This window comes from Microtus pennsylvanicus, chromosome 22 (genome assembly GCF_037038515.1).
Source record: "Microtus pennsylvanicus isolate mMicPen1 chromosome 22, mMicPen1.hap1, whole genome shotgun sequence".
Taxonomy (NCBI): domain Eukaryota; kingdom Metazoa; phylum Chordata; class Mammalia; order Rodentia; family Cricetidae; genus Microtus; species Microtus pennsylvanicus.
The window spans coordinates 3,920,624-3,944,445 of record NC_134600.1 but is presented as its reverse complement, the minus strand read 5'-3'; the positions used below and the strand labels follow the sequence as shown (position 1 = coordinate 3,944,445).

Here is a 23,822-nt window from a genome sequence, read left to right as displayed (position 1 = left end):
AGATACAAGTCTTAGAAAGACTTACTATTGATAAGATACAAGCTTTCAAAAGATTTACTACTGATAAGATATAAGCCTTAGAAAGACTTACTAAATGGTGGCGCACGCCTTTAATCCCAGCACTCGGGAGGCAGAGGCAGGCGGATCTCTGTGAGTTCGAGGCCAGCCTGGTCTACAGAGTGAGTTCCAGGACAGGCACTAAAGCCACAGTGAAACCCTGTCTCGAAAAACCAAAAAAAAAAAAAAAAGACTAATGAAAATAAGAAAAATTTGACTCGTAAGATACAAGTCTTAGAAGTACTTACTATTGATAAGATACAAGCTTTAGAAAGACATACTAATGAAATAAGAAAAATACTCAGACACACACAGAGGAATTTAGAGTCGAACCTACCACACCACTGCATTATAAAACTAAAGAAGAGGCCGGCGGTGGTGATGCACGCCTTTAATCCCAGCACTCAGGAGGCAGAGGCAGGCAGATCTCTGTGAGTTCGAGACCAGCCAGGTCTACAGAGCTAGTTCCAGGACAGGCACCAAAGCCACAGAGAAACCCTGTCTGGAAAAACCAAAAAAAAAAATTAAAAAATAAAAATAAAGAAGAATGGCGTAAGGTTACTAGAAAACCAACCTTAATTTATACTGTTACCATACACGAATGATCAGCAGATGATAGACACTCCCACGGCTATGTAGAAATTAATTGAAATCCTGTAGAAATGTTGGTCTGGTGCCCAGCGCGGAAGTAAGGGGAGTTTCTGAATGGGACACTCGTCTTAGGAGACAGAGGTTCCTACATCCTCATGCAAAGGAGGAAAACACAAGATTTCTTACAAAGAGGATTCGCCCACTTCCACTGGTCCAGAGAATGTGGGGCCTCGGCTGTTCATGTCCTTTTCCAGGAAGACAATGGCATGTAATAGCTGAGCTGGAAACTTCCCCGTTCCTAAGCTATGCTACTCAAACCCTAGATCTGATCATCAGCCTTCTCTCGTCTCGGGTGCCGGAAATGAGACTCTTTGAGCTGCCAGGGATGCCCCCCAGCTTCTCCACTTTAGCTTTAATTAGCAGTTAGTCACATCCAACCTTTCAAGTGCCTCTCCAGGATCTCCGTGGAAGCTATTAGTGCTTCACCCGCCATTGCCAGCTAGACGGCAAATGGCCAGACCTAAAAATTGCATTTTAAGCAGGTGCGGTGGCACAGGCCTCATGATCCCAGCACTTGGTAGATGGGACCAAGGAAGACCAGGATAATGACAGCTTCATGACCTAGCCCAGTGGTTCTCAACCTTCCTAATACTGTAGCCCTTTAACACAGTTCCTCATGTTGTGGTGACCTCCAACCACAACATTATTTCATTGCTATTTCATAACTGTGATTTTGCTACGGTTATGAATTGGCCTCTTGCCTCCTGCATGCTGGGATTAGAGGGGTGTGCCACGATGCCCGGCCCATATTCAGATTTTGTGTAACCACTGTAACTATCACTCCAAACTATGACCACTGACATTTAAATTTTTACTTATTTTGTGTTTGTAGGTATGTGCATATGGCTGTGTGCCACAGCAAGCCTTTGGGAGTCACAGGACAACTGTGTGGACTTGATTCTCTTCTTCCACAGCGGAGGTAAAGGGGTTTGAACTCAGGTTGTCAGGCTTGGTAGCAAGCGCCTTCACCTGCTGAGTCACCGCACTGGCTCACCTGAAAAACAACCAACCAAACAAGCCGAGTCTTGAACACCTAACCCACCTGTTCTCCCTCCCCAAAGGCTGGAGAGGTAGAGTAGGTTATGCCTCACACGGTTCAATCTATTCTTTCAGAGTGGGTTACTGGGCTAGGGACGTTGACTAGCATGCAAGAAGTCCTGAGCTCGGCGGATCTCTGTGAGTTTGAGGCCAGCCTGATCTACAGAGTGAGCTCCAGGACAGCCAGAGATACACAGAGAAACCCTGTCTTGAAAAGCCAAGAAAGAAAGAAAGAGAGAGAGAGGGAGGGAGGGAGGGAGGAAGGAAGGAAGGAAGGAAGGAAGGAAGGAAGGAAGGAAGGAAGGAAGAAAAGTCCTGAATTCAATCCAGCACAATATAAACTGGGTATGGGCTGGAGAGATGGCTCAGTGGTTAAGAGCATTGCCTGCTCTTCCAAAGGTCCTGAGTTCAATTCCCAGCAACCACATGGTGGCTCACAACCATCTGTAATGAGGTCTGGTGCCCTCTTCTGGCCTGCAGGCATACAGACAGAACATTGTATACATAATAAACAAATAAATAAATAAATAAATATTTTAAGAAAATATAAACTGGGTATGTGGTAGTTGATGCCTGAAATCGCAGAATTTAAGATATAAGGGAAGATCAAGGGTTCCAGGTCATCCTTAGCCACGTACTCAAAGGGGCGAAGCTCCACTGATAAAAGCTTTTGGTTCACAAGCATGAGGAACTAAGCTACACTCGCAGAATTCACATTTTGTTTTTAAAGCCAGGCACGGTAACCTTTCTAATCCCTGTGCTGAGGAAGAAGGTGTAGCTGGATTCCCGGAGCGTCACTGGCCAGTCTATACTCCTTGGAAAACTCCAAGTCAGTAAGAGAACTTATTTTAGAACAAAAAGCAAAAACAAAGCTAGAGAGGTGGCTCAGAGGTTTAGAGCACTGGCTGCTCTTCCAGAGGACCCAGGTTCAATTCCCAGCACCCACATGGCAGCTCACAACTGTTCGTAACTCTAGTTCTAGGGGATCTGAAGCCTTTTTCTGGCCTCTAAAGACACTGCACATAGGTGGTGTACAGACACAGATGTAGACAAAACACCCACAAATAATATAAAGCAATAAAAAAAACATAAACAAAACCAAAATAGGGTATATGGCTTCAGAGGGATGATTCCTGAGGTTGTCCTTTGGCCTCTACAGGCAACATTCATAAATCCATGAAAAACACCCACAAAATAAAACCAGTAAAATAAAAAAATAAAAAGCCTGACCTAACCCAGGTATTGACGTTAATGTTCTATTGTTATGATGAGACACCATGGCCAAACATTTAACTGCTTGCAGTTTTAGGTCAGTCCAGCAGCAGGCAGGTAGGGCACAGGAGCAGTAGCCAAGAGTTTATATCTTGTCACTCTGATCCAAAAGTAAAAGGGGGGGCTGGAGAGATGGCTCAGCGGTTGAGAGCACTGACTGCTCTTCCAGAGGTCAAGAGTTCAATCCCCAGCAACCACATGGTGGCTCAAAAACCATCTGTAATGAGATATGGTGCCCTCTTCTGGCCTGCAGGTATACATGCAGACAGAACACTGTATACATAATAAATAAATAAATCTTTTTTTTAAAAAAAAACAAAAGTAAAAGGGGGGGGGACGACATGGACACACTAACTGTACCGGTGTGGGCTTTTGAAACTTCAAAGCCCAGATCTAAGGACAAAGCCACACCTCTTAATCCTTACAAAAGGTTTCCAACTATGGACAGGGCTCATTCAAACCTATGACCCTCCAGGGGTCATTCTCATTCCAACCACACCTGACTTCCTGCTTCTCATAGCACGTGACAGCCCTCTCTGCACGCGCCAGCTTCTCCACGTAGGTGCCAGCTGCCACAAAGAAGCAGATAAATCTCTTGCCTTCATAAACCCCCCAGTCTCAGACGTTTTTTGGAGGGAAAGGGACAGGATGCACCCCTGACAAGTACTTTACCACTGATTTCAATCCCCAGTCCAGGTATTCTGTTATGACAACACAAATAGATGAAGCCTATCACTGGGTCAGTCTTACAGGACAGAGGGCTTAGATGAAAGGATTAGAGATGGGGAGAGCATAGAAACTGGACCGCCTAGGAATTTGTTTGTGTATATTTGTGTACACACGCACACGCGTATGTGTACGATTGTATTCAGTATCACTCTGTCAAGGGTCACACCTTGTTGGCTAGTCACTCCAGCAGGGCAGCAGGAGGGCTTGGCCTGCGTGATCACAGACTCCTTCTGAGTCCACTCACTGAGTTCAACCCAGCCCGGAGTGCCTTTTCTTTTGGTCTCTCCAGTGCCAGGATTATAGGCACGTGCCATTATGCCCTACTCCCTATTTTATTTTATTTTTTTATTCTACATGATCTGATATTGTATTATATATTAAGATCCCTCTTCTGCTTTGGAATATAAACTGTCTGAGGAGGCAGACTCATTCCCTTCTCTAGCAGCTAGTAAGTTCTTCAAAAACATTCGTTGCCTATGTGTAACTGACAATCTCGTTTATTCCTCAAAAATCTATTAACCAAATTGTTTCCCCAGAACCCACACGAAGATGGAAGGAGAAAGGGGACTCCACAAATCTGTCCTCTGACCTCCGTGGGCCGAACACATCCCACACAGCAGTCCCAAACACACTCTCATAAAGTAGTAGAACATAATTAAACATTTCAAATTATATAGAAGTAGCAAGAGGCTAAACGGTTAAAAACACTCGCTGTGCAAGCCTGGTACGTGAGTTCTCTCCCTCGGACCCACATGGAAAGAGAATGCACTCTGATCGCCACACACGCGCTTGGCAAGTGTGGCCCCTCATAAATAAATACAATTTTTTTTTTCCCCAACGTTGCAAAAAGGCAGCTAGAACGGCCTGGTCCCGCCGGGACAGCGTGACCCGGAACAACCCCAGGCTTGGCGGCAGGCGCGAGAACGTGCCGGGCTCAGCACGGGGGACGGACGGAGGGGGGACGATTACATAACACACCGGCTCCGGAGCTCTCTCTCCCCCCTCCAGACTACAGCCAGGACAGCGGGCGAACTCAGGAGGAGGGCGCCACGCAGATTGCGTAAATGCGCAGGCGCGTGAGAGGGGCGGTGCGTGTCCCGGCGACTCGCGCCCCTCTGATTGGCCGGAGGGAGCGTGCGTCAGTCTGGCGTCATGGGGGCGGGGGCGGGGAAACGCGGAGAAGGGGCGTGTCCCGTTGCCCAGAGGGCCTGCGGATTGGCTGAGAGGCTCAGAAGCCCTCCCGCCGGGCCGGCCGGAGGGCGGTGCCTCGGGCCCCGGTACCGGCGTCGCCTACCGGCTTCAGCCAGACGATCATGGCAGCTCGGACCGGTCAGAGGGCGCTGGCCAGGGTGGCGTCGGGGTGCCGCCCGAAGTCGACCACCGTGGCGGAAGCCCCGGCGCGGGGACCTGCGCGCAACGTCAGGTAGCGAGCGGAGGTTTTCTGGGCTGCCGGCCGGCGGGCGCGGGGCGGGCCTGTGGCCAGGGCGCTGACCGTAGGCTGGGCGCGGGGCTCCGGCGGGGCCCGGAGATGGCCGGCCCGCGTGCACCTCGTGTTTTCGGGGTGAGTCAGCGACGAGGCGGCCGTGGGAGCAGCCGAGTGGCTGCTCGGCCGCCCGCTCCCGTCCTTCGGGTCTCCTGGCGTGCGGTGGCCCGCGGCGGCCGGCGGCGGGCGGCTCCCGGGGCCGTGGGAGTGCGTGTCCTGGCGGTGAACCGCCCGGCAGACGCTCGCTGTCTTCCTCGCCGCCGAGTTCTTTGACCCCGGCCACTCAGTGGCCCTCGCAGAATGAAACGCAGCCAATGCAGAGGACCTGTTGTGGTTTGTTTTGTTTTCCACTGCGCTCGAGGTCCTGTAACCTTGAAGATGGTTCGGCCTCCAGGTTTCCTGGTTGGCCCGTTTCAGGGGCTTGAGGGTGGAGATGAATGTCGAGACGTGAAGGGTAGTGTAAGTTCGACACGCAGTTTTCTGTTAGGAATGATAGTGTAATACTAGTCTCAAGAATTAAAATTCGCTGGGCGTGGTGGCTCAAACCTGTAGTCCTGGCCGCGAAGCGAAGGTAGGAGGATCGCTGTGAGTTCGAGGCCAGCTTAAGCTACAAGTGAGACCGACCCAGTCTCAAGACCACAAAGCCAAATTAGTATTTAAAATGAATCGATATGTTTACGTTACAGAGGAGAAAGCACAAATCTTGCTGAGCTCCAGGACGTTGAAGTTGAATGAAGACTTTAAAATAGCAACAAAGAGGCGGGGCCTAGTGCTTGAGGCCACCCTGGTCTGCCTTGCTAGCTAGTTCCAGACCAGCCAGAGCTACAGGGTGAGACCCTGCTTCAAAAACAAACAAAAACTGCCTGGCAGTGATGGCGCTCCCAGCACCCGGGAGGCAGAAGGAGGTGGATCTCTGTGAGTTCGAGACCATCCTGGTGTACAGAATGAGTTCCGGGACAGCTAGAGCTGTTACACAGAGAGACCCTGTCTCGGGGGAAAAAAAAAATTACAAAACAAAAAAGACCAGTGCTCCACCTCCAAACTAAAGTGAAATCAGATAGCTTCTCCTCAACAGGTAGCTTTCCGAGCAGGATGTAATCTCTTCATACTTGAGATCTGCTTCTATTACTCCTTAGATGCCCGTTTGCTCCCTGTGATCTGAGGCTTGTGCTCAGGAAGTCCAGACCAGCCTGGAAAATAAGAGACTGGATCTCAAAAACAACAACAACAAAAAGGCAGCAAAAATGACTTGAGAATACATCAGCTTGTGCTCTGCCCTTTATTATAATAGGTTATTTGAAAGAGTGGCTTTGGAATATCAGTGATAAAACGTGTGTTTGCCATGAGTTTCAGTATTCGTTTATTGGTTTAATTGCGTGAGCAGCTAATTGTTTGGCTCTCCATCTTGCAATTCTAGCCTCTTGGGTCAGGTGAATGGGAGAGGAGCTAGAGCCAGCCCTGGGGCCATGAACATGTTAGCCAGCTCTACCTCTATGTCCCCAGCCCTTGGCAGGGTGTGAGAACAGATGTGTGGTCCAGGACACTGTAACCAAGGCAGGCACACTGGTCAGGAGATGTGTTCGTGTTTTAAACACACACATTGGATTTCGAGCTCAAGCCTAACCTGGTCTACACGGAGTGAGTCTCTGTCTCAGAAACAAAAGTAACAGAAGGAAAGAGTCAGGTGGATCTCTGCTAGTTCAGAGCCAGTCTGGTATACGTAGAAGTTCCATGCTAGTCAGGACCATGTAGAGAAAATAAACAGCTAGGCATTTTGCATACTGTTTTTTTTTTGTTGTTGTTCTTTTTGTTGTTGTTGTTGGTATTGGTTCTATTTATTTATTATGTATACAATATTCTGTCTGTTTGTATGCCTGCGGGCCAGAAGAGGGCACCAGACCCCATTACAGATGGTTGTGAGTCCCCATGTGGTTTCTGGGAATAGAACTCAGGACCTTTGGAAGAGCAGGCAATGCTCTCAACCTCTGAGCCATCTCTCCAGCCCCTGGTTCTCTTTTTTTTGGCCATATACTAATTTGATACATGTTTTAAGTTATTTTTGTAAGTTTTCATTATCAAAATTTTATTTATGTATTTTTTTAAAGATTTATTTATTTATTATGTATACAACATTCTGCCTTGATGTATGCCCGCACGCCAGAGGAGGGCGCCAGATCTCAGTACAGATGGTTGTGAGCCACCATGTGGTTGCTGGGAATTGAACTCATGACCTCCGGAAGAGCAGCCAGTGCTCTTAACCTCTGAGCCATCTCTCCAGCCCCCCCTATTTATGTATTTATCGAGACAGGGTCTCACTATGTAGCTCTGGCTCTCCCGGAACTCAACTTTGTAGGTCAGGCTGGCCTTGAACTCACAAAGATCCAACTACCTCTGCCCCTGAATGCTGGAATTGAGGGTGTGTGCCACGGCTTTGTCAACTTTTTATTAATTACTGTGTGTGTTAGTGTGGGTACACATTATGTTGCAGTATGGTGTGTGTACCCGGAGTATGGTGTGTGTACCCACAGTATGGTGTGTGTACCCGGAGTATGGTGTGTGTACCCACAGTATGGTGTGTGTACCCGGAGTATGGTGTGTGTACCCACAGTATGGTGTGTGTACCTGGAGTATGGTGTGTGTACCCGCAGTATGGTGTGTGTACCCACAGTATGGTGTGTGTACCCGGAGTATGGTGTGTGTACCCACAGTGTGGTGTGTGTACCCGGAGTATGGTGTGTGTACCCGGAGTATGGTGTGTGTACCCGGAGTATGGTGTGTGTACCTGGAGAAGTCTCAGGACAATTTTAGGGAGCCAGTTCTCTTCTCCACCGTGGGTCACTGGGAGCAAATCAGGTCACCAGGCTTGGTGACAAGTACCTGTCCTTGCTGAGTCATTTCTGTGACACCCCCCCCCCCATATAAAAGAAGCTGGATATGATGCTGCATGCCTTTAATCTCAGCATTGGGGAGGAGTGGCCAGCAGACACAGCCACAGGGCATTCATGAGTGTAACAGCTCCCTCCTGTCCAGAAGACACTGTTTTGTAGTGTTCCTCTTTGTCCTTCAGTTTTTATGTTGTTTATTGCCCATTCTGTTGCTGTGTTCCCTGCGCTTTGGAGCAGGTGATACAGCGGTCCCATTTAAGGCTGAGTGCCCAACAGTCCCTTAGTCTCAGTGCTTTAACTGCTCTGAGTTTCTGTATAAACTTCCATCCACTGGGGAAAAGAAACGTGTCTGACAGGCTGAGCATAGCAGTCAGTTAGGGGTGTAAATGCTGTGTTTAGAAAACAGTTTGACAACATGTCCATTTAGCAAAACAATGGTAACAGGCTCCATGCTAAGGCCTGTGACCTCCCAGATTCACAGGACAGGCGTGAATGTCTTCCTGGGGTGTGGGCCTCAAATCAGCGAGGAAAACATCCCTTTCCTGTGTAGTAGTCATACCAATATTACACCATTGAGCTCAGCCTGCATGATGAGCTGATACCCACTTAGCCTGGGAAATATTACTAAGGACTTGATCCATAGCAGCCTGATGTAGTGCCTCCTGGGCTGTGGAAGTTTGCCATCAGAGAGGAAGCTCACAGCTCAGTTCCGGCTTGATTTCTCTTTTTCTTGCAACCAGGTAGTTTCCTGCTTTGGTTGGTGTATGTGAGCGTGAGCGAGCTCCCGGGGCTTCCCTTTAAGTGTGGAGGAACACAGCGTGCTGTCTGCATCCGACTTCTATGTGGATTCTTGAGAACTGAGGTCCTCGTGTTTTCCTGGCATGAGCTTGACCCACTGGGCCATCTCTTCAGCCCGCAGTATTTGTTATCTGTCCTCCTGGCCGTTATACTGCCCCTGCAGCGTTGGTCTTTTCTAAGTGTGTTTAGTCTGAGACAGACTCCCTCGTCTTCTCAGCTGACCTCAAACTCTGTAGCCTTGGATGACTTTACGACCTTGATGCCCCCTAGTGGTGGAATCACGAAGTGTCTGTCCTGAGCCTGGGTGCTTGTTAGTTGGCTAAACAGAGTCTGCCTGTGTCTGGCCTCCTGGAATTCACTGTGTAGAAAACCAGGCTGTCTTTGAACTCTTGCTTATCCTTCTGCCTCTCTCTCCCAGAGTGTTGGGATTGCAGGCGTGTTCTGCTGTGCCAGGCTGTCTCAGTTTCGGGATACTGCTCAACTCTGCCCGGAATCCCCGCCCCATTTAGTTACATTATTTACATATAAGTGAGTATGTTTCTCTATTCATAAGTATATATATTTTACCATTGAGCGATAGCCCCAAGACATTTTTAGGTTGAGACAGACTTTCACTAAGTTTCCCAGTCTGGCCTTGAACTCTAGATCTTGCCTAGTACTGAGTATCTGTGATTACACCCTGTGCACTAAGCACAGCCCTGCTTATTACATGTCCACTAAAACAATTCCAAGGTTTCCAGGCTCACCTTATCTAAAGATTTGGTCATAACTCCACACCCATTTGTTTTTAGCACTCTAAACAACTACATGGTACTCTGTGCTGTGTCTGTGATGTCTGGTGAGTGTGTGAGGTCAGAGGGCAGTGTGTGGGGTCAGAGAGCAGTGTGGTGGAGTTGACTCTCTCCCTTTGCCTTTAGGGTTTTGGGATTGTCAGGCTGTTGAGTTACTTGCTGAACCTTTACCCGCTGAGTATTTTTTCTGGTTCCCTGATACTGTTTTCTTTTTAACTTCGTGTATATATGTGGGTGGGTGGGTGGGTATGCACACACGGATGTAGGCGCTCTCAGAGTCCAGAAGAGGGTTCCAATCCCCTAGAGCTAGGGTTAGCGATTGTTGTAAGCTGCCAAGTTTGGGTTCTGGAAACTGAACTCAGGTGTCTGCAGGAACAGTATGCACTCCTAAAGGACGAGCCATCTCCAGCCCACACAGTCTTTTGAAGAGTTTTAGTGGTGGGGTACTTAGCTACGGTGTCATCTCTGTGAGGCTCAATTGCCGTATACACTGTGGTGCTCTGTAGTGATTAACAATCAAGACCGAATCAGAGCTTGAGTGTGTGTGGACTAATAATGGCGGGATAGTGTAAAACAGCTATTCAGTCGGCTTGTTAGAGAGTGAACAGGGCTGGGGAGATGGTTCAGTGGTTAACATCATTGACTACTCTCCTAGGGGTCCTGAGGTCAATTCCCAGCCACCACACAGTGATTGGTGGCTCACAACCATCGATCATGGGTTCTGATGCCCTCTTCTGGCACACAGGTGAACATGCAGACGGCACTCATATATAAAGACATGGTTTGTGAAGAGGGGCCTAGCTGGAGTCTGCACATAGACTCACCTCAGACAGCTAACCCTTTGTAACAGGACCGTGCTGTACCACGAGTGCTGAAATAAATGGTGAGGAGGTCAGGAGTAGCCGTTCTAACACCCCAGATTCCGGATCCGAGACTCACTGGTATGGGCAGGAATCCAGCCAGCTCGGTGAGACCCACCGGGAACCAACTCAGATGTCTGAGGTGAACTGAGTACTGGATGGAGAACATCCGAGCCAGCCTGTGGCAGACTGTGCTGTGATCCATAGTAACAGCTGAGAGCCAGCTCCAGAGAAGAGAGCATTGGTGCCAGAAGCTTCTAACCACGCTGTCAACTATTGTTCTAATTTGAGGTTTTTGTTTTCATTTATTTATATTTCATGTGCATTGGTGTTTTGCTTGCATGTAAGTCTGTGTGAATGTGTCATATCACCTAGAACTAGAGTTACAGTCTTGACCTGCCATGTGGGTGCTGGGAATTGAACCTGGGTCCTCCGGAAGTGCAGCCGCTGCTTTTTTCCGCCGAGCCATTGCTCCAGCTCGTTTTTGTTTTCTCTGTGCACTTGGTTTATCTTTCTGAATCTGAGCTGTGTTTTCAGCACTACTCTAAAGTTGCAAACTCTTCTGAAATATGATTGCCTTTTATAATGCCTGTATAATTTGTGTTTAATTTTTGTCTTACCTGTTATCCGTTGTTTTTTAGACACTTAGCTTCCTGTGGTATACTGATGAACAGAGCGCTTCCACCGCATGCCTCAGTTGTGCCTAAAGAGATCTACGCAAGAACTTTCTTCAAGATCACTGCGCCACTAGTAAATAAACGGAAAGAGTATTCAGAGAGAAGGATTATCGGGTTTGTATGGAATAGTGATTTTATTAAAAGAGTACCTTTACTTTTCTATGGAGTGGCATGCTGCTTTCTCTCTGGATTGTCTTCCTATAGATCAAACTGCTTTTTCTAGGTTAATTTGTCTACAGCCCTGGCTGATTTATACATATTGTTGAAAGACTGTAATATTATATTAACTGTATAGGATATAATTAACGTTAACATTTAAAGGATATAATTTACTTCATTTTTGTTTGTTGTTTTCATGGTTATAAAGATTAATTAAAACATGAAGATGCCAGGTGGCACATGCCTTTACCAGCACTTGAGTGGCAGAGGCGGGCGAATCTCTGAGTTCGAGGCCGGCCTGGTATACAGAGCTAGTTCCAGGACAGCTAGGGCTGTTAGACAGAGAAACCCTGTCTCCAAAAATGCCTCCTTCCTTTGGCGATGAATTTCAAGACATGGTTTCTCTGTGCAGCCCTGGCTGGCTTCGAACTAGATTTGCCTGCCTCTGCCTTCTGAGTGCTGGGGTTAGTAAAGGTGCGCCACCCCACTCCGCCCAAAATATCCTTTTGTAATTTATGATTAATTATAATTTTATGGTGGGTTATATTTTAATTGTGTCCAAGATCTATTTATTTATTTGGGTTTTGAGACAGGGTCTCACTCTGTAACGTTGACTGGCCTGATACTTGCTATATAGCTCAATCCGTGCTTGAACTCTTGGCAATCCTCCTCCCAGAGACTCTTGAGTGTTAGGACTGTAGGCACGTGCCCCCATGCTTCCTGCCTCTACGAGCAACAATAGTAACTATCTGGTTCTTAGCCAGGTTGCCTTTTACATATATTCAAAGAGTTTCATTTTTGTTTTTGGTCATTTCTTAGTCAGTGTCCTGTTGCTGTGGCCAAGACAGCTCTTAAAAAAGAAAGCATTTAATGGGGGGGGGCAGCTTACAGTTTCGGAGGGTTATTAGTCCATTATCATCATGGCAGCAGGCATGGCAGACATGGTGCTGGAAAGGTGGCCGAGAGCTACACCCCAGTCTGCAGGTAGAGAGAGCCCGTGCCTAGCATGGGCTTCTGAAACCTCAAAGCCTATCCCCAAAACACACTTCCTCCAGTAAGGTCACAGCTACTTTTAACAAGGCCCCTTACCTCCTTATTGTTCTGGTCCTTCTCAGATAGTGCCGCTCCTTGATGACTAAGCATTCAAGTATGAGTCTATGGGGACATTCGTATTAAATCACTGCAGTCGCTGTGACCTCCCGTGTGTGTGTGTGTGTGTGTGTGTGTGCGCGCGCGCGCGGTCCTTTATTCCTGTTCCATCGTGTGGCTCATGTGTGCCAAGTGACTTAGAAATGTTTGTTTATATTCTGTTTAAAACTCATATCCCATGGACTCAGTTGTTAATATTCTTTCTCTTTTTAAGATACTCAATGCAAGAAATGTATGACGTGGTAGCAGGAATGGAAGATTATAAGCATTTCGTTCCTTGGTGTAAAAAATCAGACATACTATCTAGGAGAGCTGGCTATTGTAGAACTCGATTAGAAATTGGGTTTCCACCTGTTCTGGAGCGATACACATCAGTCGTAACCTTGGTCAAACCACACTTGGTAAAGGTAAGGTTGTTGTTGTGTTTGGTTTTCTTTTAATATGCCCTAGATGTTTGTTATGCTAAATGAATTAAATCACATGTAATAGCTTAAAAGATCCTTCTAGTAAGTGGAGGGGAGCTGTTTATTGTGTCCTGATTATGTTCGTTTACACGGCATCAGCTTGAGCTTTCCTAAGCGAGAGACATCTTCATCTTTGCACTATTTTTTTTTTAAATCTTTATTTATTTATTTGTTATGTATACAATATTCTATCTGTGTGTATGCCTGCAGGCCAGAAGAGGGCACCAGACCTCATTACAGATGGCTGTGAGCCACTATGTGGTTGCTGGGAATTGAACTCAGGACCTTTGGAAGAGCAGGCAATGCTCTTAACCGCTGAGCCATCTCTCCAGCCCTCATCTTTGCACTATTAAGATAGGGTACGATATAGACACGCTGCCGTCCTGACAGTGAAGGTGCTTGGCAAGTGGACTATGAATTTGAGGCTACCTGGGCTGCGAAGTGATCCTGTCTCTAAAAAAAAGAAAGAAGGGAAAGAAAACTTGATACATTTACTATATTCAGCATATAACTTTACCACCAGAAAAAGATCAGACTGTTCAAGGTGCACACTCTTCTTTTCCTCCTGAGACAGGATTTCTCTGTGTAACAGCTCTGGCTGTCCTGGAACTCCGACCAGGCTGGCCTCGAACTCACAGAGATCTGCCTGCCTCTGCTCCCTCGCGAGTGCTGGCATTAAAGGCGTGCGCCACCACCCAGGCACACTTGTTTTTCAAGTTTGGGGAGAAGTGGTAAGACTGTGAGAGGTTCCAGGAAGCTGAGAGGAGAAGCGTGGAGCAGATGGCTCAGGGATTCAGCTGCCCTTTCAGAGGACTTGGTTCATTCCCAGCACATGATGGCTTGCAGCTGGAATCTGGTACTTCTGAATTCTGTGGGTACGGGGTGTGCATGCCCTGCACAGCAGCTGGGATCTGGTACTTCTGAATTCTGTGGGTACGGGGTGTGCATGCCCTGCACAGCAGCTGGGATCTGGTACGTCTGAATTCTGTGGGTACGGGGTGTGCATGCCCTGCACAGCCATGGAGGCAGGCGAACCAATATATACCAGATACCTTATGAACATATCGGCCATTTCAGAGTGAAGGTATAAAGTACGTTATTTCACAACTTAAAGAAATGCAGTATAAAGCCGGATGGTGGTGGCGCACGCCTTTAATCCCAGCACTCGGTGGATCTCTGTGAGTTTGAGGCCAGCCTGGTCTACAGAGCGAGTTCCAGGACAAATTCAAAAGCTACAAAGAAACCCTGTCTCGAAAAAAAAGAAATATATAGTATTTAACTTGTACAGGACTGGAAATGGGGTTCTTAAATCGCTCCTTGGGGCTGGGGGACTGCACCTCTCGGGGCTGGGGGACTGCACCCCTCGGGGCTGGGGGATTGCCCATTTAGGAAAGTACTTACTGTGTGCTTGCTTAAGGCCCTGAGTGTGGCTCCCTGCACTGGAGTGGTGCATGAGCTGGGACCCCAGTCCTGGAGGGCAGAGGCAGCTGGGTCTCTGAAGCTTGTTGGTCAGCCAGCCTAGCAAGATGGATGAAGCCAGGTTCAGGGAGGCTGTTTGACACACTTGTTGCTGTGGCCAAGCATCTGACATGAAGTTGCATGAGGAAGCAGGGTCTATGCTATGCTGGCTCACAGTTCAAGTGAGCCTTTCATTGTGGTAGAGAAAACACTGCAGCTGGTGAGGTCATGGGGGCGGAAGCTTTGGCCTGCTTGTCACACTGCATCTCCAGCCAAGAGTCAGGGTGGTGGATGCTGGTGCTTCCGTCTCCTGTTTCTTCAGTCCAGGGACCAGTTGTGGGAGTCATGCTGCCCACATTTAGGGTGTGCCTTCCTGTGGACCTAATCCCATCGTAATACTCTATAGACACCAGAGATTGCTCTCCGAAGTGATTCTACATCACAGAGACCCAGGCTCAGAAGGATGACTAGTGACTGAGGAAGAGACCTGTGGTCAACACACGTGAGCAGTTGCATCCTCCACAGACTGACTTGTTGGTGAAGAAGTGCAATCCGATAGAGCCGAGTAGACAGTGGGTGAGCGCACACCGGAGAACAGCTGGCAGTCCCGAGTCACGGGAAGAGAAAATGACTTCCTTGTTCCAAGCTACTGGTCATTTTCTGAGCTGATAAAGATAACTATTTCTCAAGGAAATGAGCCCCAGTCGTGGTAGATTCTTGCTCCTATAAAAGTTGTTTATTTTTTCTCTCCATTTTGTTTCAGGCATCTTGTACTGATGGGAAACTTTTCAATCATTTGGAGACGATTTGGCGTTTTAGCCCAGGTCTTCCTGGCTATCCGAGAACTTGTACCTTGGATTTTTCAGTAAGTCTGTTATATAGTTCCTTTTTTTTTTTTTTGGTTTTTCGAGACAGGGTTTCTCTGTGGCTTTGGAGCCTGTCCTGCAACTAGCTCTGTAGACCAGGCTGGTCTCGAACTCACAGAGATCTGCCTGCCTCTGCCTCCCAAGTGCTGGCACTAAAGGCGTGCGCCACCACTACCTGGCTCCAGTAGTTATTTTGAATGATCATGTTTTCAGGATGGCTTACTAGTGAAGCAAAGTGAATTTTAATTTTCAACATTAGGGCAGTATAGATTCTGAAGGTGAAAAGCCATTTGATACACAGTATTCCTACATCTTTGAGTGTTTGAGATCCTCTTTCTGCCAACCTCAAAAGCTACAGATTTAACTATAAACTAAAGACTAGTCACTGGAAAACCAACCACTTAACATTTCATTCTCTGCTTAATACTAAGACATTTAAACCCATTAGAGGCTTAAAATTAGCACCAAGTTAAAGTCATATGTTACGTAATAGATGCAGAAATCAAATTCAAAGGGGAATCTCGAATTCTGCCAGGTGTGGTAGTGCACACCGTTAGTCCCAATGCTGAGAATGCGGAGGCACGCGATCTCTGTGAGTTCGGGGCCAGCCAAGTCTGCATCGTGAGACCCTCTATCATAAAAATAAATGATCTAGAGACTCCTAAGTGTCTTGTTCATATCACTCTGCCATTATTCGCTGCCCTCCTACTAGAAAATGAGCTTTCTCTGGGCTTGGGACTCAGGCATTGTATCATAAGGAATGGTGGTAATTCTGGGTAAAGGATAGTCTTTCAGCTCTTGATTACTTTCATTATAAAGTAAGAGCCAGAGCATGCCTGTAGTTCACAACTTGAAAGCCATCTAAAGCTCTACAGTTAAATCCTGTCATCATAGTCCCCCAAAACTACTAATTATCACATACATGAGGCTCTAGAGTCAATCTAAAAGTTGACAGTAATAGGACAGTTGGCAGTGTGAGCGATCTACAGTTTAGATCTTAGCATTTATTACCTAGCAACTGATAGTTTTCTGATTTTGACAACTTTACTATGGCTATATAGTTATATAAGACAAATAGGAAAATTTGGGGTGATGAGCATGTGAAAATCTTTTATGTTTCTGCCACTTTTTCTCCTTCGTTTGATTTTTTTTTTTGACAAATACAAGGTCATTTGATTACATTTTCATTTACTGTGTACATGAAAGAGGACAACTTGGAGTCAGTTGTCCCTCTCCACCATGCAGGTCCTTGTGGGTGGACTTCTCTGTCCCACCAGCCAGTTCCCAAATAACCACACTGAGAATTTTTATTAATTATGCTCTGCCAATAGCTCAGGCTTGTTACTAGCTAACTCTTAATATTTTAAATTAACCCAATTTCTTACCTACACTCTGCCACATGGCTTGGTACCTTTTCTTTGTAAGGCAAGATCATCTCATCTCCTTCATTCTCTCTTTTTGTCTGCAAGTCCTGCATAACCTCCACCTGTTCAGCTATTGGCCAGTCAGCTTCTTTATTAAACCAGTCACAATGACATATATTCACACAGTGTAAAGGGATATTCCACAGGTCCTAAAGATGAAAATTGAGGTCATCTGGCTTGGCAGCAGGTACTTTTACCCACCGAGCCACCTCAGCACATAAAATTTTTTATTTACCCATCTATCTATTTATCTATTTATTTTGGGGGTAGGGTTTCTTTATGTAGCTTTGGAGCCTGTCCTGGAACTTGTTCTGTAGTCCAGGTTGGACTCGAATTCACAGAGATCCACCTGCCTCTGTCTCCCTAAATGCTAGGATTAAAGAATTTTGTTTTGTTTGTTTTTGTCTTTTTTAAAATTTTTTTTAATTAATTATAAGTTATTTAGCCTCATGTAGTGTCACCCGCCTTTAATTCCAGCACTGGAGAGGCAGAGGCAAGCAGATCTCTGTGAGTTCAAGTTTTAAATTCCCAGTGCTCCTGCCTCAGCCTCCAGAATGCTCGGGTTGAGGTCTGGCAAATATGTGTAAGATAATGTCTCACATTTCCTTACAGATTGTGGGTGTGTCGCTGAGTCTGGCAAATATGTGTAAGATAATGTCTCACATTTCCTTACAGATTGTGGGTGTGTCGCTGAGTCTGGCGAGTGTGTTAAGATAATGTCTCACATTTCCTTACAGATTGTGGGTGTGTCACTGAGTCCGGCGAGTGTGTGTAAGATAATGTCTCACATTTCCTTCCAGGTTTCTTTTGAATTCCGCTCACTTCTGCATTCCCAGCTTGCTACATTGTTCTTCGATGAAGTTGTGAAACAAATGGTAGCTGCCTTTGAAAGAAGAGCGTGTAAATTGTACGGTCCAGAAACAAGTATACCTCGGGAGCTAATGCTTCATGAAATCCACCATACCTAAAATGAAATAAGAACTGGCACCACCTCCTTTTGACCTGTTTGTTCACTTTAGGAAGTCCCTTTATCGTCTGTTCAAAGTCAGAAAGTGTTTGTTAAGCCTGCCTGGATCTTAAGCCTGCTCCACTGAAAATTTGTACATTGAATATGGACCCATCTCTACACAGAATTATTTCTTCAATCAAGTGCAACTCAAAGTAATGTGTACATTTGCAGGTTCTGCCTTTGTAATAATAATGGTGTCATCACTGTTGCTAGGATACCGCATCCCTCACTTGAGTGCTGAGTGAAACTAACCCCTTACATGAAAGGTGAGCTGAGACAGAATGTGTTACATTAACCGTATCATGTTTAAGTTATTAGGTTCAGAGGATTTGTAACTTATTGTTTTGGGGCCTGCCATACGGCTTAGGATATTTGAGTAATCATATATTTAATGTTAAAACTTTGATTTAAAGTACCGCTAATGAAGTCTTAGCACTTTGGGTAATTTAAGTTGTTCTTATGAATAGCAGTAGATAACTCAGTGTTGTTGGGAAGCTGCTTCCCAAAGACACTTTTGCTTTTTGTTTTGTTTTTATGTTTTTGGTGAGTGGTCCAGAGTGCCAAGCTAATTTTCCAAACATTCGAAACCTCCCCTTGGGTGCTTGTCTGCACTTTGAAAATGCTGACTGCGTGTCAGAATCTGGTCTGCCACAGCAGGCAGCCAATACCCCCCGCACTGCACGTCCCAATTTTCTATTTATTGTGCATATTCACTTGCAATAATATTCTAAACTGATATTTTTTTAAACAAATCAATGTAAGTACTGAAGCCGTGACTTAATAAAGTTAGTTTGTTTATTTTTGTATAGTGACTTTGATTATTTAAATTGTTTCTGTATTGCTTTGGTGTGTATTCTGACAGGTGGCCGACCTAGTTTCCCTGTGGCTGTTGTAAACACCGTGAGCTGAAGCACTTGTGAGGAGTGTGTTTAGTTCAGGTCACAGCCCACAGGTCACGGTATATCCCAGAGGGAAGCAGAGCTAGAGGTGGGGGCTGAAACAGGCCAAGAATGCTGCTCATGGCCTATTCCCAAACTCTCCTGCCTGGAGGTGACACCACCATAGTAGCTTGGTCCTGCTACATGGAAAAGCAGTCAAGAAAATGTCTCACAGACGTACCCATAGGCCAATCAGATGGCAGCAATTCTTCAACTGATACCCCTCTTTCCAGGTGACTAGGTGATGGGAAGTCTTCCTGTATATGTGTTGCTTCTATTGGTTAATGAATAATAAGAAACTGGCTTAGGCCTACGCAGAGTAGAATATAGGTAGGCAGAGAAAACTAAACTGAATGCTGGGAGAAAGAATATAGAGTCACAGGGAAGCCATGTAGCCCCTCCAGAGACAGACGCCAGAACTTTACCTGATTGGTATGCCACAGCCTCATGACGATACACAGGTTAGTAGAAATGGGCTAAATTAAGATGTAAGAGCTAGCCAATAAAAAGCTAGAGCTAATAGGCCAAGCAGTGATTTAATTAATACAGTTCCTGTGTGGTTATTTTGGGTCTGAGCTGCCAGGCTGCCGGGGAAACAAACAAGCGGCTCCTTACAACTTGGTGTCTTTCGAGTTGAGAGCTGTAGCCACACAAATGCAGGACTGTAGGATTTCATGTCTTAGAAATACTTTGATGGGGCTGGAGGGATGGCTCAGAGGTCCTGAGTTCAATTCCCAGCAACCACATGGTGGCTCACAACCATCTGTAATGAGATCTGGTGCCCTCTTCTGGCCTACAAGCATAGGTGCAGTTAGTTAGAACACTATACATAATAAATCTTTTTTTAAAAATTACTTTCATGGGCCGGGCGATGGTGGCGCACGCCTTTAATCCCAGCACGGGCACCAAAGCTACAGAGAAACCCTGCCTTGAAAAACCAAAAAAAAAAAAAAAATTACTTTCATGGGTGCAATGTTTATACTCAATTTGATCCTCACTCAGCACTGCCAAAACAGCAAAAACCTTCCATATAGACTGACAAATCTGAACTACTCATTCTGTCTTTTGTTTTGTTTTGTCTTTGAGACCGGGTGTCCCTATAGCTTTGGAGCCTGTCCTGGAACTAGCTCTGTAGACCAGGCTGGTCTCGAACTCACAGAGATCCGCCTGCCTCTGCCTCCCAAGTGCTGGGATTAAAGGCGTGCGCCACCATCACCCGACTTGTCATCTCTTCCTACTAAACGTGCGGTCATGGTGCCCCACTTGGTGCTCAGTGCTGGCTGAGTCCTGCCCTCTGAGGCACTGGCCGTGTGGCTGTGCGGAGTTCATGCTGTCCGCTCGTGGCTGTAGCTGTGCTTTTAACAAGCGAAGCAGGGTCTTCCCACTTGCACGCGTCCAGAGCAAAGTGATCTACGTATACTACGTGCCTCGCATTTGATTGGAGTTTTGGTGTTTGGTTTAGTTCTGATGACGTGTCGTTAGCCCGGGCTGGCCTGGAACTCACTATGTGGCATGGGAGATGTTTGGGTTCTTGTTCCTTTTACATGTTTGTGTATGTGTTTGGGTGCTTGTGTGCATGTGGTTCGCTTGGGTGCATGCGGTGTCTGCAGTTGACATTTCCTGATAGCCCCTGAGGGCTCTTCATGCTATTGTGAAAGTCCCTTGCTGAATCTGAAGCTCACTGCTTCTGGCTGGTCTTATCAAGAGACCTAGTAGCTTTAGACAGAGCAAGGTTTTTAATCCCAGCACTTAGGAAGCAGAAGCAGGTGGATCTCCGAGTTCGAAGTCAGCGTGGTCTACAAGAGCTAGTTTTGACACAGCGAAACAAGTTTTTTTTTTTTTTTTTTATTGAGACAGGGTTTCTCTGTAGCTTTGGTGCCTGTCCTGGAACTAGCTCTTGTAGATCAGGCTGGCCTCGAACTCACAGAGATCCGCCTGCCTCTGCCTCCCGAGTGCTGGGATTAAAGGCGTGCGCCACCACCGCCCAGCATCGAAACAAGTTTTTAAAAAAAAAGAGAAAAGAAAAAGCAAGGTCTTTTTTTTTTTTTTTTTTTTTTTTTTACATATAAAACGAACAAACTGGCTATTGCCTTGCGGAATATCTAGTTGTCTGATGCTGCCAAGTTGACAAAGTTATAGCTGGCCTAGCCATCAATATTATCAGAGAACCAAGAAGGATAAATTATGCCTGAGTGCAGACCAAGCAGCTTCTGAATCTATTACAAAAGCCAGAGACCAGGTCATACCCAGTTAGCCATTCCAGGCTCCCGTGGTCTTCATAGCTTCGGAGGCAATCAATTGTCCAGTGGTCAGTGTTACAATCTGGGTGGAGTCTCATTCTTGGAGACCTGGGGAGTCATTGCTAGGAGCTGAGAGTCTGTCTGATATAATAAGCTTTTTTTGTTGTTTTGTTTTTGTTTTTCGAGACAGGGTTTCTCTGTAGCTTTGGAGCCTATCCTGGAACTAGCTCTGTAGACCAGGCTGGTCTCGAACTTACAGAGATCCTCCTGCCTCTTCCTCCTGAGTGCTGGGATTAAAGGTGTGCGCCACCACTGCCTGGCCAAAGTCAGAGCGTGAAGCAACTTTAGTAGACGTAACTTTCTCAGCAATGGACTTCCTGCGTGTACTCCCAATCTCAAGGTTCAGCCAGCTAACTGTTTCTAATTTAAATCCTGAATTTTAGTCTTTTATTTTATTTTATTTATTTATTTTTTTTTGGAGACAGAGTTTCTCTGTGGCTTTGGAGCCTGTCCTGGAACTAGCTCTGTAGACCAGGCTGGTCTCGAACTCACAGAGATCCACCTGCCTCTGCCTCCCGAGTGCTGGGATTAAAGGCCCGGCTAAATCCTGAATTTTAGTGTCACTTTCTGGGAAAGAGCTACGTGCACGGCCAAGGGTCACTCACTCACTGGCCGGTCAATGTGACCTCCCTCGCCTGAGGAACACTGTGTGACTCATCTTGTGTTGTCAGATGGGTCGGTGCCTGAAGATATTAGTCTGGAGTTTGGCTGAGAGAGGAGGTATGGAGAGGAGCAAGAGAGATTTTCAGAGGGTTTTTTTCTAAGATGAAGTAAAGGAGAAAGCACCCGTGTTTCCTTAGTTTTCCCCTCAGAAAAGTCTAGCGTTCACCACATTCATGGATGTTTTTGCATACCCTGGAGCTGACTGAAGTCTGGCCCTCCAGTTAGCCACACCTAGGTATATCTGAATAGATAACTTTTTTCTAGTTACATGTTCTAAGCTTAACTTCAAAAACATACACAGGAGACTAAGTAAGGCTTATTCCTGTAATTAATTATATCGTTACTTAGCATGGCTACAATTAAAGAACTTGATCACTTGAAAGATGGCTGACTATTGTGTTCCTTAATCTCCGATAATTTAGCACTCATGAGACTAGGACTTTTTTAAAAAATATTTATTTATTTATTATGTATTCAATATTCTGTGTGTATGCCCGCAGGCCAGAAGAGGGCACCAGACCCCTTTACAGATGGCTGTGAGCCACCCTGTGGTTGCTGGTAATTGAACTCAGGACCTTTGGAAGAGCAGGCAATGTTCTTAACCTCTGAGCCATCTCTCCAGCCCCTAGAGACTAGGACTTTACGCTCCATTTCAGTGGGTTTAGCCCTAAAAATAACGATTTTGAGTTGAAGCTCTTCTATGTCAAATTAAAACTTTTTGATCATATTTATCAAACATATGTTCTCACTTATCTAAATTCTCTAGAAGCTTGGTGTTGACCATTGGGCAAAGCCTTAGGTGCAGGGGACTGGAGAGGTGTGGCTCAGCGGTTGAGAGCAGTGGCCTCTCTTCCAGGGGTCCTGAGTTCTATCCCCAGCAACCACACGGTGGCGCCAACCACCTGTAGTGGAACCCAGGGGGACATGCAAAAGAGCACTCATATACACAAATCTTTTTTTTTTTTTAAGTATTTAGGTGGGCTGGAGAGATGGCTCAGTGGTTAAGAGCACCACCTGCTCTTCCATAGGTCCTGAGTTCAATTCCCAGCAACCACATGGTGGCTCACAACCATCTGTAATGAGATCTGGTGCCCTCTTCTGGCCTGCAGGCAGAGTACTGAGAATACTGTATACATAATAAATAAATAAATCTTTAAAAAAAATAAAGTATTTAGGTGTAAATCTCTAAGTCAGCTCTTGTGGCTTTTGTTAATCTGAATAGACCTTTATAATTTGCATCACCATAGAGATTCAACCACAGTTGAATCACATCTACAGTATGTGATGTGATGTGTGTGTGTGTGTGTGTGTATCATCACAACAGGCCACATCAGTGCTGCTGTTCTAGGTCTGTCTGATGGCCATAGTCCCTTCTACCGAATATAAAGTTAGCACTTTATTTTTCTGAATAACTTCTTTAGAAGTATTACTCTTTTGCAGTTTTTGTGACCACAGACGTGCTGTTGACAGTTTTTAAGAAACAGGTTTGGACTTTGCTATGAAACACTGGCTACCCAAGAGCTTTAATCCTGCCCTTTCCTAGAAGACTGATCATATAAAACCCTGTAACCCAGACGGCTATAACATGGTAATCATTAATCTGTATTTTTAATTATACATTATATCTTTAAATAAGTCTGAGATGATGGCACGTCGCGTTCCCAGCAAACGCCATCTCTCAGGCGGCCTGTCCTGTCTCTCAGAGTGTGACCTGCGACTCCCAGTTCCATCAGGGGGACCCCCTGTCCCTTACAGATACAAGTGAATCAGAGATGTCTGATCCACACACAGCACAAGTGTCAATAATGTGTCCACCTAGCACTTGGGCCCCAGAGTTAGGAAGCTGAAGCTTCCCGGAGAAAGGAACACAGAACGCAGGACAGTGGCAGACAAAACCAAATGACACAAATTGACAGACCGGGACAAAGCTCTCACCCCCACTGGCTGGGGTTTTTGGGGGAGTCTTAGGGGTGTTCCTAGCCAAGGCACCAAAGTGGAGTTACAGACAGCTGTGAGCTGCCACACATGGGAACTGAACCCAGGTCCCCCGGAAGAGCAGGCAGTGCTCTTAACTTCTGAGCCATCTCTCCAGCCCTTGTTTTGTTTTTTAAAGGCAGGTCATTCTATATCACAGGTTAACCTGGAACTCAC

At 46.2% G+C, this 23,822-nt stretch overlaps 1 protein-coding gene across 1 annotated transcript; it reads left to right on the top strand.

Annotated features, from left to right (window-relative positions):
- Positions 1–4,917: 4,917 nt before the first annotated feature.
- Coq10b (coenzyme Q10B) lies at positions 4,918–18,576 on the top strand. Its single transcript, XM_075955996.1, has 5 exons — positions 4,918–5,170; positions 11,206–11,355; positions 12,764–12,956; positions 15,235–15,336; positions 17,562–18,576. Exons 1-5 carry the CDS (start codon positions 5,061–5,063, stop codon positions 17,727–17,729), a joined length of 723 nt encoding a protein of 240 aa, XP_075812111.1. The 5' UTR covers positions 4,918–5,060; the 3' UTR covers positions 17,730–18,576.
- Positions 18,577–23,822: the final 5,246 nt, after the last annotated feature.

What these genes read in the sequence shown, in the direction of transcription:
- Coq10b (XM_075955996.1), top strand. Translation starts at nt 5,061, where the DNA reads ATGGCAGCTCGGACCGGTCAGAGGGCGCTGGCCAGGGTGGCGTCGGGG. An exon ending in TCAGAGAGAAGGATTATCGG is followed by an intron (nt 11,356 to 12,763) that starts GTTTGTATGGAA and finishes TCTCTTTTTAAG; the next exon opens with ATACTCAATGCAAGAAATGT. An exon ending in CTTGTACCTTGGATTTTTCA is followed by an intron (nt 15,337 to 17,561) that starts GTAAGTCTGTTA and finishes ATTTCCTTCCAG; the next exon opens with GTTTCTTTTGAATTCCGCTC.